General features: G+C 39.8%; 1 protein-coding gene across 2 annotated transcripts; it reads left to right on the forward strand.

The window, feature by feature from the left end:
* Positions 1 to 553: 553 nt before the first annotated feature.
* On the forward strand, positions 554 to 20,714 carry asb1 (ankyrin repeat and SOCS box containing 1). 2 transcript variants are annotated; one of them, XM_052148126.1, is made up of 7 exons: positions 554 to 609; positions 4,941 to 5,022; positions 5,130 to 5,258; positions 5,659 to 5,800; positions 9,080 to 9,382; positions 9,698 to 10,080; positions 17,916 to 20,714. In XM_052148126.1, the coding sequence occupies exons 3-7, from the start codon at positions 5,156 to 5,158 to the stop codon at positions 18,044 to 18,046; spliced, it is 1,062 nt and encodes a 353-aa protein (XP_052004086.1). In that variant the 5' UTR covers positions 554 to 609; positions 4,941 to 5,022; positions 5,130 to 5,155; the 3' UTR covers positions 18,047 to 20,714. The 2 variants fall into 2 exon arrangements, with proteins under 2 accessions (XP_052004086.1, XP_052004085.1); XM_052148125.1 differs by lacking the exon at positions 554 to 609 and having other exon boundaries at positions 5,003 to 5,258.
* The last annotated feature ends 610 nt before the right edge of the window (positions 20,715 to 21,324 follow it).

Raw genomic sequence — 21,324 nt, forward strand, 5'->3', positions numbered from 1 at the left:
TTAAACTGGAAACGAAAGGTTCATTTCATTGCATTACATTGGTATACAGTGCCCAGCACAGAGTATTCTGGTGTTTTCTGAGCATTTCGGCAAATGTTGTAGGTCATACAGGGCATTCTATGCATAACAAAAGTTCATAAATATGCCAAGTTAACATTTTAATGAGTTTTCAAAACAGCCTGGAAATGTAAAATGTTTAACACTTCACACACACACAAAGTTTCAGAAAGCTGACCCTCAAAAACACTGAATAACATTTATAAAGCTTGTATCAGCACATCAGTTTTGATTTTGGCAGGCGTTATAACAGCTGCACCACACAGGCTTGCATGCAAGTACTGCAGGAGCACTTGAATGTCTATTGAGCAAAAGTTTGACCAGGCCGTTTAAGATCAGGATTTTGAAACCCTTAAAAAGCACCTGCCTGAGAGAGTCCTGAGATCCTTAAGTGAACGTTTGGATTAGCTTGGAGTGAACAGGCCACGTGCCCCGCGGGCCTCTTTTGTCTTTATGTTCTCCTGCTGTGGACACTGGAGAAAACGCCAGCCTGAGGGTCCTCGGGTCATTCAGAAATGATTGTGTCGCTTGAGCACGAAGCCCAGTGAACAGGTGGATCTTGTATTTTCTATAGTTTTGTTACATATAAAAGATTTTGAAGTAAAACAATTTCTTATATACCTTATTATTTGGGACTCTTATAACAGAATCATAACCAGGGAAGAAATTAAAGCAAGTGCATCATTAAGACACTATTAAAGAGAGAGTCCACCACAAACTGAAAATTCTGTTATTCTTTTCTCACCTTGATGTTGTTCCAATCCCACAGGGTTGGGAGGGTTACTTTTGAAACATATTCCACTACAGATTACAGTGTACATGCTGTAAAATGTAATTTGTAACATATTCCGTTAGATTACTCAAGGTCAGTAATGTAATCTAAATACTTTGGATTACTTTTTCAGCACTGGTAGATTTTTTCACTTGTTTTGATTATAAAATCTCTGTCAGTACAGTAAGACAAAATACACATGTTAAAAATACATTCTCTGAAAAAACTAAATATCTTATGCAGTGTTGTTTCTAAAACCAGATAAATCAAATTGATCTTGTTTTAAAGATTTTTAGATATTTTTACAGGAAAACAATAAACACATTATTATCAAGAATAGGATTTTTGCCCTAATATCAAAGGTCTTACTAGAAAAAAAAGAAATTATGATCCAATGTGAATTTTCTTGATAAAAAATATGATTGTGTCTGGTAACATGTGCATGTAAAATGGCTAGAAATAGCATTTTAGCTTAGCGTAAAGCTAACAATTTACACAAAATGTATTTATATTTCTTGTGCTTCAAACCTTCTTCTCTGTCTGCTCGTATGAATGTAACACATCATAAGAAAGTGTTTCTCTGCTGTTCAAATGCACTTTGGATCGCATCATTTATATGTATAAATGTTTTCCAACTGAAACGACTAAATATTAAATGAAACAAATGACAATAAAATGCAAAGAAATCTCTTCAGTAATCAAAATACTTTTTGAATGTAACTGTATTCTAAATAACAATTATTTAAATTGTAGCTGTAGTGGAATACAATTAAAGATACAATTCTGTTAATCCCCAAAACTGCAAACCCATATGGCATTCATTCCAGACTGATCTCATAATGAAATCAGAAACGGTAGCTTGACGTCTCTTTAGCTAAAATTGGTCTGTGCTTACCGAAATTGGAAACACTGCCCCCAGTGGCAAATGCGGTAAGGCGTACAGGCATGTGTGAGCTCCATTTCAATTGAAGGGTCTACAGAAGGGTGCCAAAAGTGAGTTGTAAAGCTAGTTGTTTTCAGCTGTACAGGCTGTAATGTAGTGAAGATGTTTGCATGTTTTATAAACTGTACCTCCCAACCCAAACCCAAACCCCGAGCCTAAAGCTAACCATCAGTGCAGTAAAAATGTATTATTATATGAAAAAAATGCAAACTGAACAAATCGCGCACATCACTGATTATGTGAACGCAATTACTTCCTGGTTTCAACTCTGGATTCGAAATTCGGGACTCCCACACTGAAGATGCAACGTGCTGCCGGTCGCACAACAAGGGAAGGAAAACACACGTCTTACACACACACACACACACACAAAAAAATTTCTGATTGGAGTTGCCACTTGTCAGTGAGTCGGCATTATGTGTCCGATCCTTGGGTACTGGAAGTCTCGGAAACAACATGCCGACTTCCCGTGTGAGCATGCTGCTCGTTCTTGAATTCTTTGCTTGAATTTTGAAGTCTTATGGATTACTTTCATGATACTTTTAAGGTCATTTTTTGGTCATTTTGGAGCTTTTCAAGTCCAGTCATAAATATATTGCTTTCCACAAAACAAGGAAAGTCATGCATGTTTTGAACAACATAAGCCAATTTTTGGATGGTTTAAAGGCAGAAATGTGAAGCTTATGATTTTATAAAATCGTGTGTATTGTTTGAGCTGTAAAGTTGTTTAAATCTTAATTTTTACAGTCATTTTAGGGTTGGTTGCCATTAACTCGTCATGGCAACAGTATTGTGAAATTGGCATTAACTTTACAGAGAAAAGTTTAGTAAATGATTTTATCACACTAAAATCATGTTTACATGCATAGCGTTTATGCCTTGTGTCTATACTTTTGAAACTGATTTTTTAATGTCAAAATATTGGCCCCCATTCACTTCCAATGTAAATGCCTCACTGTCACCTCGATTTTTGCTTTTATTAAAGAAAAGGAGGGACGAGTCAAAATAATTTTATGTGGTAATCAGTATTATGGCACAAATGTTGTCGATTGAGCTTAACTTGTATTGAACCCGGATGTGACAGGGCAGAGGGCGGGACCATGATTGTGCACACCTGGCCCCTAATCAGGCTAATCAAGCCTCAGAGAGGGATAAAGGCCGACTGGAAGCTGCAGTGCGACAGAGAGAGAGAGATTTATGGACAGCTGTCCGACACCTGTGTGTGTTTGTCTTTTTGTTTCAGTTTTATATTAAAACTATTATTTATATTGTCAAGCCGGTTCTCTCCTCCTCCTTTCCATTAATCCCATTACACTGGAATACTCCTTTAAGGTAGAAACATTTTAGCCCAAGTTGCACAAAAATGATATTTCAACATTGTACTAAAGAACTGCACTGTCACCTGAAAGAGTTTTGTTGAATGAGACTGATGTCTCCCATTTTTTGGTGCAGAGTAGCCAGTGTTTAGAGAGTTGTGTGTTGTAGCTCCCTAAGGTCTGTTCCTCTCAAGAGACACATGGGGCCGTCAGACTCACTGTTTATTTTTAAGAGAGCCCAAAGCCCAGTATGCATGGTTGAGCTGTCGTCAGGCAGCAAAAAGGCATGCGTCTGCGGCTCTTCCAAGTAAATTTCCTACAATGGCAAAATCAAGTCACCTACCACAGTTACAGAGAGTAACACTTTGTCTTCAACCACACATTTCACAATGCACTGGACTGAACTCAAGACTTTTCTGCTATGTACAAAATGGATGAATCTCAAGATCCTCAAAATTAAAATAATTAAATTTTTAATTATACTTTGCTCAGAGAAAATAAAGCCTATTTTTTAGGACCATTAAGAATGTATTTATGACATTAATTTCACAATAATTAGACACTTTGTCCCCCCAATTTTCTATATATTATTGTAAACAGTACCTTTTTTCAACACTGTATATTACCGTAAAACAAATAAAAAAAAATGTCTGTAATTAGAAATAGTATACTGTAATAGTATTTTGTTGTAATAGGAATTACTTTCCTGGACCATTTCTGCTCAATGTGCTTAATCATCAAATTAAATAATGTCACAAAATCTGGTTAAAAATGTAAAAAAAAAAAAAAGAATAAACAAAAAGGACAATATATAACTATAATTTGAACAAACCCATAACCCTAAATATTTGCATCAGGCCATAAACTTTGATACATTGCTCATCGTTCTATGCTACAAAAACAATAATATCACCTTAGCAACCGCATTGCAACTCCCTGCCAACCAGCCTAACATTTTGGTGACAAGTTTTGAGTGGGCAAGAAATATAATTTACTAATGTGGCAAAGCTGATTTAAACATTAACAGAGCCATAGTATCTGAAAATGTATTTATGCTGGTTAAAAAAATAACATAAAAAAATAAACAGTATTTTTATGTAATAAAGTAAAAAATGACTGAATTACAGTAATGAGACTCAAATGGAAAAAAAAAAAATCACCATTGAAAATAACTGGAATTAAAAAAACAAAAAAATGTCCAGAAGCATCATGGCAATGAGAATTTGTGCATAGTGTGTGTAATTATTCTAAAAACAATATCAAAAAATCTTAAAGGTGCATAATTTTTTTTTAAATATTTAATCTTGAACTTACACTGACACCTAGGGGCCTGGAGGCAGCATTGTTTAAACACAATGGTTTTCAGTTTCTGATGCTGTTGTAGAATATCGCTTTTCAAAGTCAGCCATGATAAATTTAATCCATAAGTGAAAGTGTCAAATATCAAGGATATTTCTGAGATTACTGTATTCGGATTGTCATGTGATCCCAACATGGTAGCCCTTATGAGGGGACCCTCTCTACATAGAAAAAAACAGCTTTTATAAAGTTACTGCTATGACTGGAGTCTTCATCTCATGTGAGACATGGATTGTATACATATGTTTCAAAATTACTATTATTTCTTTAGGATTTTTTTTTTTTTTAGTGCATTATGTCCCAAACATTTGACAGTATTATTATAATATGTGCCAATATGTGTGTCATTATGGGAAAAAAGGCATAATCGTCATATGAACAACATAATGGTGAGTAAATGATGACAGCATTTTCATTTTAGGTAAACTATTCCTTTGAGTGTTTTCCTTTAAGAACGTCCCCAACAATTACCACCTTAACTCTGCCCGAGCAGCGCTCCACCTTAAAACCAGACAAGCCTCCAACAGGAAGTGAACAGCCAGCCAATCAGAGCAGCCCAAACAGCAGCGCATTCTGTAAGTCCATGCTTCGGCTAAAAATACTATCGAAATAGTCTGTAAAAAAGGCACTGGTAGTTCTGGTTGCTTTAGCTATTTGTTGTGGTTTATTACACTTTGAGCAGACATTGTTTTAGGAGACTGACAGAGTATGGCTGATGGTGGAGGTGTTGTTGAAGGGGATGTTGATGAACCTCCCAGCATGAGCTGTCCACTGGTCACTGTTTCACATCTACCAAACACCACTGCAGCTGGTATGTCATTATACAACTGATATGAATATGTATTATTTTAAACATCTGCAGTGGGGTCCAGACATCTGAGACCACATGAATCATCTGGGATTCAGATAATGTAATGTAAGCATGGAAATAAACAGAAAGCTTTGGAAATAATTTGTAACAAATTATGTAATCATGTTATGTTGTAACATGAAGATGAGATATTTAAGATTCTGCTCTATTTCTAGTAAACTTCTGACACCGACCATGTTAATTCCTTTGCACAAAAGCAAAACTTTTAATAGCCAAGTTAAATGATGCTATAAAGAAGCCACTAGTGGTCTCAGACTTTTGGAAACCTACTGTATAGTAGGCTATGTTTCATTGTTGAATAAGTTCAGTGCAGATCTAGCTATGTAACTGATCTAAACAGGTCGTAACCTGAAGGAATGGCTCCAAGAGCAATTCTGTGACAAGCCTCTGGAACAGTGTGAGGACATGCGTCTACATAACGCTGCCTATGTTGGAGATCTGGACACTGTCAAGACCCTCCTTCAAGAAGACAGCTTCAAGCAGTGAGCCTTCCTTCTCTCAGTGATTCGATAAGTGATTCTGGGTGCACACTGCACAGTCTTTGCGATTGTTGCTGGTCAGACTACACGACTGCAATGCTAAATTTCTAACATCGCCAGAACTTTTGTCAGAGGCTATTATTCATCGCAATTAATCACCTGTTGGTGAACATGTCGCACTAAGCCATTAAAAACTGCAGATTTTGCCCGACGACAAGAGAAATCTTTTACGATCCCTGAAATTTGTTTCAGACGACAAAATTGTGGCCAAAATTGCACCGTGTGTCTGTTCACACCTGATGTGCTTTTGTGTCTATCTGCACTTTTGCAGTTGTTTTTCAATGTAAACATGCACTAGATGGACGCCTTTTACCCATGCGTGCATCAACTTTTAAAAATGTGTCTCGAGATGTGAAAATGTGCTTTCTGTTTTGTTCGTTGTGTGGGGCTAAGCTCTTTTTAGCGGAAATGCATTCTGAGGGGTCTGAACCGAGGAGCACTAAAATCCCTGGAGAAAGCGATCTATTAGCATTCCCATTCATTTCAATGGCATCTGTTTATCTAGCGCAAGGTTTCCTGGAAGTACGTGATCTAGAGGCTGACGTGTTCGCTCATGGGCAAACAAATGAGCTAGAACAAATGAGCTAGAGCTAACCCAAACTTTGAACAATATATGAATGAAGTTAAACAATATGGGACCGTTTTAGAAATAACAAAGAAAAAAATACTCATGAGGCACTTTTGATTTATTGTAGCATTAATATATAACCCCTGGCATAAATACCCCTGGCATAAATACCCCTGGCATTTTTTATTTTGTGTGTGTGTGTGTGTGTGTGTGTGTGTGTGTGTGTGTGTGTGTGTGTGTGTGTGTGTGTGTGTGTGTGTGTGTGTGTGTGTGTGTGTGTGTGTGTGTGTATATATATATAAAAATACACATTTGTTGTGAGTTGTATATGTTTTGTATGCACCTTGTATTGACCTGTTTCATGTGAGGTCACTGTATGACCACACCGTCATGTTTGTGACCAATATTCCATGTACATTCAATGTGCTGCACTGTGAGATGCGACTGAAGCATTCTTTATATATCCGTGAAAGTTCAATTTGCCAATATTTATAATGTCTTCAGACCTCTATGTACCTTTGTGATCTAACTGGGTCCTGCTAATCAACCAATTATGACCCACTGATCTAAACTGCCCCTAAGGAGACAGTTCTTCCTTTGGTAATTGATGCATAAATGAATAAAGAATACAACATAATAACCTTTTGTTACTATTATAAAATTAATAGATTCAACTCTTTCTGAAATTCTGATAGGCTGAGCCACATTTGAAGCTACTGTAAAATAGCTGAAATATGCGCACCTGTGTCATCAGTTAAATTCGATATTATTTATGCAGTTTGCTACGTTCTTGACAACTTGTCAGATGAAAGTGATGTTCCGTCAGTCATACCTACGTGGTAACCCTAGTTCTTTTCAATTTTAGATTCGCTGCTTCTATGTTTAGGGTCAGGGTTAGGGGTCAGTTCGGAGGTTTAGTGTTGTTACACAACTCCAAATAAATACTTGTTTAACGCAATTTAACAAATACTGTAAAACTTCAATTCCGAAGAAGTCGGGACCGCATGTAAAATGCTTATAAAAACAAAATGAGTGATCTGTAAATTATTTTCACCCTTTGCTATATTGAAGGCTCTACAACTACACATTATATGCTGTTTTTCCTTGTGAATTTCATAGTTTTTTTAAATGTACAGTTATTTCAAATCAGATGATTGCAACACGCTCCAGAAAAGTTGAGACGGGGGCAATTTAAGACTAATAACAATTTGACGAGTTGAAATAACAAGGCAATTGGAAACAGGAGATGTGAAACTGGTGAGGCAATCGTGTCATAGTACTGTATACTGTTTAAGGAGCCTCCAAAAACAGCCTAGACCTCCAAGAGTAAAGATCATTCGAGACTTGTCAATTTACCAACAGATGCTTCAGCAAATAGTCCAGCACTTTGACAACAATGTTCCCCAAAGACAAATTGGAAGGATTTTGGGCATTTCACCCTCTACAGTGCACAATATAGTTAAAAGATTCAAGGAATCTGGTCAAATCTTGGTGCATAAAGGGTAAGACGAAAACACATGATCTCTAATCTCTCAGACATCACCGTCTTAAAAAACATCACTCATCTGTAATGGATATCATGAACATGGGCTTGGGATAACTTTAGTAAACCTTTGTTAGTCAACACCACTCGCCGCTGCATCCACAGATACAAGTTAAGACTTTACTATGCAAAGCAGAAGTCCTACATCAACACTGTCCAGAAGCGTTGCCGACTGCTCTGAGCTCAGTCTCATCTTAGGTGGAAAGTACAACAGTGAAACTGTTTTTTGGACTGAAGTGTCCACATTTCATAAAATTGTTGAAAAACAGACGTCGTGTTATCCGGGCCAAAGAGGAAATGGGCCATCCAAGCTGTTATCAGCATCAGGTCCAAAAGCCAGTGTCTGTATTGGCCATGGGTGTGTCAGTGCCCATGCCATGGGTAACTCACAAATCTGTGTGAACACCATGAATGCAGTCAGATATGTACACGTTTTGCAGCAACATATACTGCCATCCAGCACAGTCTTTTCCAGAGACTTCCCTGCATTTTCCAGTAAGACAACTTCAAACCACATAGTGCCCAGATCTCAAGTGCATGGCTGTGTAAGCTGAGAGTGCGGGTGCAAGATTGTCCTGATCAGTCTCCAACTGAGAATGTGTGGTGCATTATTAAGCACACCATACAGCAACAAAGACCCCGTACAATTGTGCAGCTAAAGACCTCCATAATGGATGAATGAGGACAAATTCCACTTTCTAAACTTAACAAACTTGTGTCTTCCGTGCCCAAATGCTTAATAAGTGTTATAAGAAGAAATTGTGATGTTTCACAGTGGTAAACACAACCTTAGTCCCAATAGTCCCAACCTTTCTTGGAGCGTGTTGCAATCATCTGATTTGAAATGACTGTAAATTAAAAAAAAAAACTATGAAATTCAAAAGGAAAAACAGCATATAATGTGTAGTTCTAGTGCTTTCAATATAGCAAAGGCTGAATATAATTTACAAATCACTCCTTTTTGTTTTTATTAGCATTTGTCATACTGTCCCAACTTTTTCAGAATTGAGGTTGTAGATGCCTCTCACCATGAAGTGCTACTTTCAGTTGATTCAACACATAATACAAGCTTGTGTTGGATAAGTTGTGTAACATTTAATTTTGTTTTTAGACGGATCAATGAGAAGTCAGTTTGGTGCTGTGGTTGGCTGCCCTGCACGCCCTTGCGTATTGCGGCAACTGCGGGTCATGGCAAATGCGTGGATTTCCTCATCTCTCAGGGAGCTGAAGTGGACCTGGTGGATGTGAAAGGTCAGACTGCTCTGTATGTTGCTGTGGTTAATGGACACCTGGACTGTGTGAAGATCCTTCTGGAAGCTGGTGCTGATCCAAACGGCAGCAGGCACCATCGAAGCACCCCATTGTACCACGCTGCACGAGTGGGCCGAGTGGACATCCTGCAAGAGCTCATCAGGTGGGATACAGTAAATGATGTTGCACAATCTGTTACTAAAGATACATGTACTATACAAATAAGAACTGAAGCAAAAATAATTCTTCAATATGGAAGCAATGTGTCTTAATTGTGAAATACGAGCAAAACGAATGCGCTTAAAAATGGTTCATTAATCCATTCTTATTCCAATTGAACTCAATGGGACAATATGTGTAAATATGGTTTTCCAAACAATTTACACTCAACTTTGTTCTGCTCATGTATAATGAATAAAACCGAATGTTCATTTGTATTGTAATCAGTTGGTTTGTATGTGTCCTGGAATACACACAGGTACAATGCCGATGTTGATGTGGATCACCAGCTGGGCCCCAGGCCCTTGTTCAGCGCCCGCACTCTGTCAACTCTGGTGGTCTGTCCGCTGTACATCAGCGCTGCGTACCACCACCTCCACTGTTTCCGGATGCTTCTGCAGGCCGGTGCCAATCCGGACTACAACTACACTGGCCCCGTGAGCAGGGAAGCTCTTGCAAGGGGCCTGGCCTCCTGTCTTCTGGATGCAGTTCTGAGACACGGCTGTGAACCAGCCTTCGTTAGCTCACTGCTGGACCATGGTGCTGACCCGTGGCTGGTCCCTTGGGGCGAGCTTGACCCTGATGCCATGGGTCGTGTAAGAGTTAACCCTGAGGCTCTTCGCATCTACCAGGAGGCCAGAAGTAAGTCGTATTCTCATGTTTTTGAAGGGTCATTTCTACTGTGCAGTAATTTTTCATGACACCATGCATGTATTATCTTAATTTTTTGGATATCATATAATTTTGCTTTCATCACAATATCACAATTATATATAATTTAATTACTTTGATATGTAGATGAATAGACCGACATACAGACATGTAGATTAATTGATAGACAGACAGACAGCTCTATAGATTAATTGACAGACAAATATGTAGATGAATAGACAGACGATATGTGGATGACTGATATGTAGACAAAAAGACAGAGACAGACAGACAGACATGTAGATGAATAGACAGACAGACAGACACTTAAATTAATTGATAGACAGACAGACAGCTCTGTAGATTAATTGACAGACAGATATGTGGATGACAAGACAGACAGACAGACAGAAAGACTGATATGTTGACAAAAAGACAGAGACAGACGGATGGACACGTAGATGAATAGACAGACGGACGGACACGTAGATGAATAGACAGACGGACGGACACGTAGATGAATAGAAAAATGAACAGTCAGACAGACACGTAGATGAATAAACAGACAGACATGTAGATGAATAGACAGACGGAGAGACATGTAGATGAATAGACAGACACGTAGATGAATAGACAGACAGACGGACATGTAGATGAATAGACAGACAGACGGACGGACACGTAGATGAATAGACGGACGGACGGACACGTAGATGAATGGACGGATGGACGGACGGACACGTAGATGAATGGACTGACGGACGGACGGACACGCAGATGAATGGACTGACGGACGGACGGACACGTAGATGAATGGACTGACGGACGGACGGACACGTAGATGAATGGACGGACGGACGGACGGACACGTAGATGAATGGACGGACGGACGGGTGGACACGTAGATGAATAGACAGACAGACAGACGGACGGACACGTAGATGAATAGACAGACAGACAGACGGACGGACACGTAGATGAATAGACGGACGGACGGACACGTAGATGAATAGACGGACGGACGGACACGTAGATGAATAGACGGACGGACGGACACGTAGATGAATAGACAGACGGACGGACACGTAGATGAATAGACAGACAGATGGACAGACATGTAGATGAATAGACAGACAGACAGAAAGACTGATATGTTGACAAAAAGACAGAGACAGACGGACGGACACGTAGATGAATAGACGGACGGACGGACACGTAGATGAATAGACGGACGGACGGACACGTAGATGAATAGACGGACGGACAGACACGTAGATGAATAGACAGACAGATGGACAGACATGTAGATGAATAGACAGACGGACAGACATGTAGATGAATAGACAGACAGACAGACATGTAGATGAATAGACAGACAGACAGACAGAAAGACTGATATGTTGACAAAAAGACAGAGACAGACGGACGGACACGTAGATGAATAGACAGACGGACGGACACGTAGATGAATAGACAGACGGACGGACACGTAGATGAATAGACAGACGGACGGACATGTAGATGAATAGACAGACAGACGGACGGACACGTAGATGAATAAACAGACAGACATGTAGATGAATAGAAAAATGAACAGTCAGACATGTAGATGAATAGACAGACGGACAGACATGTAGATGAATAGACAGACGGACACGTAGATGAATAGACAGACGGACACGTAGATGAATAGACGGACGGACGGACACGTAGATGAATAGACGGACGGACAGACACGTAGATGAATAGACAGACAGATGGACAGACATGTAGATGAATAGACAGACGGACAGACATGTAGATGAATAGACAGACAGACAGACATGTAGATGAATAGACAGACAGACAGACAGAAAGACTGATATGTTGACAAAAAGACAGAGACAGACGGACGGACACGTAGATGAATAGACAGACGGACGGACACGTAGATGAATAGACAGACGGACGGACACGTAGATGAATAGACAGACGGACGGACACGTAGATGAATAGACAGACGGACGGACACGTAGATGAATAGACAGACAGACGGACGGACACGTAGATGAATAAACAGACAGACATGTAGATGAATAGAAAAATGAACAGTCAGACATGTAGATGAATAGACAGACGGACAGACATGTAGATGAATAGACAGACGGACACGTAGATGAATAGACAGACGGACACGTAGATGAATAGACGGACACGTAGATGAATAGACAGACGGACGGACGGACACGTAGATGAATAGACAGACGGACGGACACGTAGATGAATAGACAGACGGACGGACACGTAGATGAATAGACAGACGGACGGACATGTAGATGAATAGACAGACAGACGGACGGACACGTAGATGAATAAACAGACAGACATGTAGATGAATAGAAAAATGAACAGTCAGACATGTAGATGAATAGACAGACGGACAGACATGTAGATGAATAGACAGACGGACACGTAGATGAATAGACAGACGGACACGTAGATGAATAGACAGACGGACACGTAGATGAATAGACAGACGGACACGTAGATGAATAGACAGACGGACACGTAGATGAATAGACAGACGGACGGACGGACACGTAGATGAATAGACGGACGGACGGACGGACACGTAGATGAATAGACAGACAGACGGACAGACACGTAGATGAATAGACAGACAGACGGACACGTAGATGAATAGACAGACGGACGGACACGTAGATGAATAGACAGACAGACGGACAGACACGTAGATGAATAGACAGACAGACAGACACGTAGATGAATAGACAGACGGACGGACACGTAGATGAATAGACCGACGGACGGACACGTAGATGAATAGACAGACAGATGGACAGATATATAGATTAATAGACAGACAGACAGACATGTAGATGAATAGACAGACAGATGGACAGACATGTAGATGAATAGACAGACAGACAGACATGTAGATGAATAGACAGACAGACAGACATGTAGATGAATAGACAGACAGACAGAAAGACTGATATGTTGACAAAAAGACAGAGACAGACGGACGGACACGTAGATGAATAGACAGACGGACGGACACGTAGATGAATAGACAGACGGACAGACACGTAGATGAATAGAAAAATGAACAGTCAGACATGTAGATGAATAGACAGACGGACGGACACGTAGATGAATAGACAGACGGACGGACACGTAGATGAATAGAAAAATGAACAGTCAGACGGACACGTAGATGAATAGACAGACGGACACGTAGATGAATAGACAGACGGACACGTAGATGAATAGACAGATGGACAGATGGACAGATATGTAGATGAATAGACGGACAGATATGTAGATGAATAGACAGACAGACAGACATGTAGATGAATAGACAGACAGACAGACATGTAGATGAATAGACAGACAAATATGTAGATGAATAGACAGACAAATATGTAGATGAATAGACAGACAGACACATAGATGAATAGACAGACGGACGGACAAGTAGATGAATAGACAGACGGACAGACAAGTAGATGAATAGAAAAATGAACAGTCAGACAGCCATGTAGATGAATAGACAGACGGACAGCCATGTAGATGAATAGACAGACAGACACGTAGATGAATAGACAGACAGACATGTAGATGAATAGACAGACGGAGAGACACGTAGATGAATAGAGAGACGGACAGACATGTAGATGAATAGACAGACGGCCACATAGATGAATAGACGGACGGACAGACATGTAGATGAATAGACAGACAGACAGACATACAGACATGTAGATGAATAGACAGACAGACAGACATGTAGATGAATAGACAGACAGACGGACAGACATGTAGATGAATAGACAGACAGATGGACAGACATGTAGATGAATAGACAGACAGATGGACGGACACGTAGATGAATAGACAGACGGACACGTAGATGAATAGACAGACGGACACGTAGATGAATAGACAGACGGACACGTAGATGAATAGACAGACGGACGGACGGACACGTAGATGAATAGACAGACGGACGGACACGTAGATGAATAGACAGACGGACGGACGGACACGTAGATGAATAGACAGACGGACGGACGGACACGTAGATGAATAGACAGACGGACGGACGGACACGTAGATGAATAGACGGACGGACGGACACGTAGATGAATAGACGGACGGACGGACACGTAGATGAATAGACGGACGGACGGACAGACACGTAGATGAATAGACAGACAGACAGACACGTAGATGAATAGACAGACGGACGGACACGTAGATGAATAGACGGACGGACGGACACGCAGATAAATAGACGGACGGACGGACACGTAGATGAATAGACAGACAGATGGACAGATATATAGATTAATAGACAGACGGACAGACATGTAGATGAATAGACAGACAGATGGACAGACATGTAGATGAATAGACAGACAGACAGACATGTAGATGAATAGACAGACAGACAGACATGTAGATGAATAGACAGACAGACAGAAAGACTGATATGTTGACAAAAAGACAGAGACAGACGGACGGACACGTAGATGAATAGACAGACGGACGGACACGTAGATGAATAGACAGACGGATGGACATGTAGATGAATAGAAAAATGAACAGTCAGACGGACACGTAGATGAATAGACAGACGGACACGTAGATGAATAGACAGACGGACACGTAGATGAATAGACAGATGGACAGATGGACAGATATGTAGATGAATAGACAGACAGATGGACAGATATGTAGATGAATAGACGGACAGATATGTAGATGAATAGACAGACAGACATGTAGATGAATAGACAGACAGACAGACAGACATGTAGATGAATAGACAGACAGACAGACATGTAGATGAATAGACAGACAAATATGTAGATGAATAGACAGACAAATATGTAGATGAATAGACAGACAGACACATAGATGAATAGACAGACGGACGGACAAGTAGATGAATAGACAGACGGACAGACAAGTAGATGAATAGAAAAATGAACAGTCAGACAGCCATGTAGATGAATAGACAGACGGACAGCCATGTAGATGAATAGACAGACAGACACGTAGATGAATAGACAGACAGACATGTAGATGAATAGACAGACGGAGAGACACGTAGATGAATAGAGAGACGGACAGACATGTAGATGAATAGACAGACGGCCACATAGATGAATAGACGGACGGACAGACATGTAGATGAATAGACAGACAGACAGACATACAGACATGTAGATGAATAGACAGACAGACAGACATGTAGATGAATAGACAGACAGACGGACAGACATGTAGATGAATAGACAGACAGACGGACAGACATGTAGATGAATAGACAGACAGACGGACAGACATGTAGATGAATAGACAGACAGATGGACAGACATGTAGATGAATAGACAGACAGACAGACAGACATGTAGATGAATAGACAGACAGACGGACAGATATGTAGATGAATAGACAGACGGACAGACATGTAGATGAATAGACAGACAGACAGACATGTAGATGAATAGACAGACAGACAGAAAGACTGATATGTTGACAAAAAGACAGACAGACGGACGGACACGTAGATGAATAGACAGACGGACGGACACGTAGATGAATAGACAGACGGACAGACATGTAGATGAATAGACAGACGGACAGACATGTAGATGAATAGACAGACGGACAGACACGTAGATGACTAGACAGACGGACGGACACGTAGATGAATAGACAGACGGACAGACATGTAGATGAATAGAAAAATGAACAGTCAGACATGTAGATGAATAGACAGTCAGACATGTAGATGAATAGACAGACAGACATGTAGATGAATAGACAGACAGACAGACACGTAGATGAATAGACAGACGGACGGACACGTAGATGAATAGACAGACGGACAGACATGTAGATGAATAGACAGACGGACAGACATGTAGATGAATAGAAAAATGAACAGTCAGAAGACATGTAGATGAATAGACAGACAGACAGACATGTAGATGAATAGAAAAATGAACAGTCAGACATGTAGATGAATAGACAGACAGATGGACAGATATGTAGATTAATAGACAGACAGACGGACAGACATGTAGATGAATAGACGGACAGACATGTAGATAAATAGACAGACAGACAGACAGATATGTAGATGAATAGACAGACAGACAGACATGTAGATGAATAGACAGACAGAAAGACTGATATGTTGACAAAAAGACAGAGACAGACGGACAGACACGTAGATGAATAGACAGACGGACAGACACGTAGATGACTAGACAGACGGACGGACACGTAGATGAATAGACAGACGGACGGACACGTAGATGAATAGACAGACGGACAGACATGTAGATGAATAGAAAAATGAACAGTCAGACATGTAGATGAATAGACAGTCAGACATGTAGATGAATAGACAGACAGACATGTAGATGAATAGACAGACAGACAGACATGTAGATGAATAGACAGACGGACAGACATGTAGATGAATAGACAGACGGACAGACACGTAGATGAATAGACAGACGGACAGACATGTAGATGAATAGAAAAATGAACAGTCAGACATGTAGATGAATAGACAGTCAGACATGTAGATGAATAGACAGACAGACATGTAGATGAATAGACAGACAGACAGACATGTAGATGAATAGACAGACAGAAAGACTGATATGTTGACAAAAAGACAGAGACAGACAGACAGACATGTAGATGAATAGACAGACGGACAGACATGTAGATGAATAGACAGACGGACAGACACGTAGATGAATAGACAGACAGACGGACACGTAGATGAATAAACAGACGGACGGACACGTAGATGAATAGACAGACGGACGGACACGTAGATGAATAGACAGACGGACGGACAAGTAGATGAATAGAAAAATGAACAGTTGGACAGCCATGTAGATGACTAGATGAGTAGACAGACGGAGAGACACGTAGATGAATAGACAGATGGACAGACACGTACATGAATAGACAGACGGACGGACACGTAGATGAATAGACAGACGGACAGACAGACAGACATGTAGATGAATAGACTGACAGACAGACATACAGACATGTAGATGAATAGACAGACAGACAGACAGACATGTAGATGAATAGACTGACAGACGGACAGACATGTAGATGAATAGACAGACGGACAGACATGTAGATGAATAGACAGACGGACGGACACGTAGATGAATAGACAGACGGACGGACACGTAGATGAATAGACAGACGGACGGACACGTAGATGAATAGACGGACGGACACGTAGATGAATAGACAGACGGACAGACACGTAGATGAATAGAGAGGCAGGCGGACACGTAGCTGAATAGACAGGCGGACACATAGATGAATAGACAGACGGACACGTAGATGAATAGACAGACGGACGGACAGATATGTAGATGAATAGACAGACAGACAGACATGTAGATGAATAGACAGACAGACAGACAGACAGACAGACATGTAGATGAATAGACAGACAGACAGACATGTAGATAAAGAGACAGACAGACAGATATGTAGATGATGGATAGATTTATTTTTGTCAGTTATTAAAAGGATAATTCACCCATTACATTCTGCCTAACATCTCCCTGTACAACTTGTTTAGAGAATACGTGTGGAATTAAGTTATATTTCTATTGGAAAATAGTTTTTTTTTCTGGTTGTTGTAAGCATAAATCTAACAATAAATAGTGATATTTTTCAATGTGTACATCAGATTACTGCTTGATGTCTAAAGTGCTCTGAGATCTGATATTCCCTGAACTCACTAACACTGCTCTCTAACACAGGACACCCAAGGAAACTGACCTACATGTGCCGCGTTAAAATCCGGGAAGTCGTGGGCAAGCAGCGCCTATCAAGTATCGCTTCCCTTCCGCTGCCAGACACCATCAAAAACTTTCTGCTCCATACAGACTGATGCGGCACTGCTGCTCCATGGAGACCGGCAGTTGTAATGGCAAGGTAAATGGAGGTGATGGGCAATGCAACTTGAGGTTAATGTTTAACTTGTTCTGAGTTTCTGAAGATCGGAGGCCTTTTCTGTTATCGCTGTTATGCTTCAAGCTCTTTAAAGTCAATGTGGAAGTGTTTCGCAAGCCATTTTACTTCCATAATTTGACATATTTCAAGTTGTTCAATGATAAAAATGGAGAACTTGATTTTATCCATCTGGAATTGATTGGATCGTGAATAGTGGGCATTGCGTATCAAAATGTAGGATGAGAGTTGGAAACGTAGTTAAATTTAAGTGATTTCAAATGAAAGCTTATTAGTGTGAACATTTCATATATCGCATGCCTTTATTATTTATCTTATTTGAATTTTTTACATTAGTTAAAATGACTATATTTATTGGTGTCTTTGATTTATATTGCTGTTGCCACTGTTTTATAAAACCTTTGCATTGTGCTGCAGAACTCCCCTTACTCATTGTAATATCACTGTATACTCTGTGGCCTCTTGTGGCTTATTGCTTTAGCAAAAACCTTGTTAAAGGTGAAATCTGTAGTTACTGCGATTGGCAAGTGAATTTCACCTGAACAGAAATGCTTCTGTATATTTAATTCCTGTTTAAACTGAACTTCTGTATGTGGTGTTGTGAGTTAAGCATGCTGGAAAAAAAAAAAAAGAGTTTGTTATAATTTATTATTTATGAATACACCTGCCCTCTATATTCAACAAGACTTATCAGATTGATATCAGTTTTCTTTTTCTTATATGCTGCATATAACATTACCATATTTAACAACATAACAATACATGACTTGAATTGTTTTCAAAATGATTATGAAATCTGTGCATTTTGATAGACGTACAGTATACTGTATGTGCTTCTATTCACCTTCATGTCCTACTGGGAGTTGCTTTAATTTGACCCGTATGGTTTCATTTAAAAAAACTGAATACTGAAATTAGAAAACCTATTGCACAAATCTCCCTGGTCCCACTGGCTTTGTTTAATTGTTTGTATTTAGCTTTATGGTTTCTCCTTTACCCTAAGGAGCTGTTGTTATCCTTTGCCTCTCAGCATTTGAATTATTGTTAAAGCTCATGACTAAACGTTTATATCCATTCAGTGGGATCCAAAAGTCTTAGAAAACTATAGCACATGTTTTTGTAAAATTTTGTTTTTATTAAAAATTATATTATCAGCACAGCAATTTGCTTTTGCTTCAATGGCAGCATGCACTCAAGCTGGCATGAACTCCACAAGTTTGTGCCAGACCTTATGATCATGTTTCCAGCATAATTTGAGAACGATCCAAAGAGCATCTTGTATACTTCAATGGAAGCAAGAAAATTTGACCTTTTGTACAAAGAAGTTAACATGATTAAAGGGATAGTTCACCTAAAAATGAAAATTCTCTCATCATTTATTCACTCTCAAGCCATCCCAGATGTGAGTGACTTTCTTCTGCAGAACACAAATTAAGATTTTTTGAAATCTGTAGGTCCATACATGACCAGAACTTTGAAGCTCAAAAAAAAGCACAAAATCAGCACAAAATCAGCATAAAAGTAATCCATACGACTCTAGTGGTTAAATCCATGTCTTCAGAAGCAATATGATAGGTGTGGTTAAGAAACAGATCAATACTGAAATCTTTAAGCTCTGACCAGTAGGTGGCGATATGCACGAAGTATACAAAGAGCCAAAAAAACAAAAGAAGGATGTGAAAGTGAAAGTGGAGATTTACAGTAAAAAGGGCCTAAATATTTACCTGTTTCTGGACCGGAGCCGAGATCTTATTCTAAACAAATCTTAATTTGTGTTCTACACATCTGGAATGACATGAGGGTGAGTAAATGATGAGAGAATGTTCATTTTTGGGTGAACTATTCCTTTAAAGTCACAGATTTGCCTTCATCTGATTAGTGACCTAAAAATAATGCATACGCGTAAATATTTCTCCTTCATTTTACATTATACTGTAACTATTTATTTATTTATTTATTTAAAACATTGTTTATTTACAGGATCAAATGAGAAAAACCACAGATTGTCAGTATGGCCTCTGTATATTTAAGTATATATCCGTATAGAAACATAATTTACATTTGGCACAACAGTGATCTATATTTCCTGCAAGATCTATCATGTCTTCACAGAAGCACTGCCCACTCATTTCTCAGGGGTCTTAGTAGATATCATGAAGAGTTATCATATCTTACCATCCTATAATTGTCCCTAATATCCCAGATTCCACTGAGGTTTTCCCAGATATCCCAGATTTCCCAGGCCTCATCAATCTAGACCATTCCCTGTGTACAATTGCCTGTTTTCCTTGTCAAACTATAACTTCAGTGTTCAGTGACATTAAAACCACATCTTGTTGAAAACCACAAACTGTGGAAAAAGCAAAGCCTGGGAAAGACCAAGATCTGCCAACAAATCGCCCAGTGGACTTGTAGAGAACTGCAGTCCCTGTATCAATGGCTGCCCAATAAGGGAAAGGTGTGTTCACACACTCATAAATACACTCTTGTTTGTGAATGCCCTGTATGAATTTCCCCTCTGTGCATTGTTGCTGTTATTCTGCCAATAAACACTTGAACATTTATAAAATCTCCTTTTATCTTATAAGAAATAGTTCACCCAAGAATAAATACTGTCATTATTTACTTACCCTTGTCTCATTCCTTACCTGTATGACTTACTTTCTACTGCAAAACACAAAAGGAGATGTTTTAAAGAGTATCTCAGGCCATCATTTCAATGCAATGGTAGTTGATAGTGACACTTTCAAGCTTAAATATCATTGGTTTTATTCCACACGGACCACACAAACTTCTAAAAACGTATACCTTGAATGCACTTTTATCTATCGCTTTCTCTAAAGAAAGACGTGTAGCCATCATCGCTTTGCATCAAAATTGCCTCACATGCAAAGAAATTGCTGCAAAGTATGTTGCACCTGAAAGAACCATTTACCGGATCATCAAGATCTTCAAGGAGAGAGGTTCAACTGCAGTGAAGAAGACTTCAGGACGTCCCAGAGTGTCCAGGAAGCACCAGGACCGTCGTCTCCTGAGGAGTCAGCTACGGAATCGTGTCACCACCAGTGCAGAGCTCAATATTGGCAGCAGGTTGGTATGAGTACATCTGCATGTACAGTGAGGTGAAGACTTGTGGACAATGGCCTGGTGTCAAGAAGGGCAGCAAAGAAGCCACTTCTCTCCAAGAAAAACATCAAG

The sequence above is a fragment of the Xyrauchen texanus genome, chromosome 18, assembly GCF_025860055.1.
Source record: "Xyrauchen texanus isolate HMW12.3.18 chromosome 18, RBS_HiC_50CHRs, whole genome shotgun sequence".
NCBI classification, from domain to species: Eukaryota; Metazoa; Chordata; class Actinopteri; order Cypriniformes; family Catostomidae; genus Xyrauchen; species Xyrauchen texanus.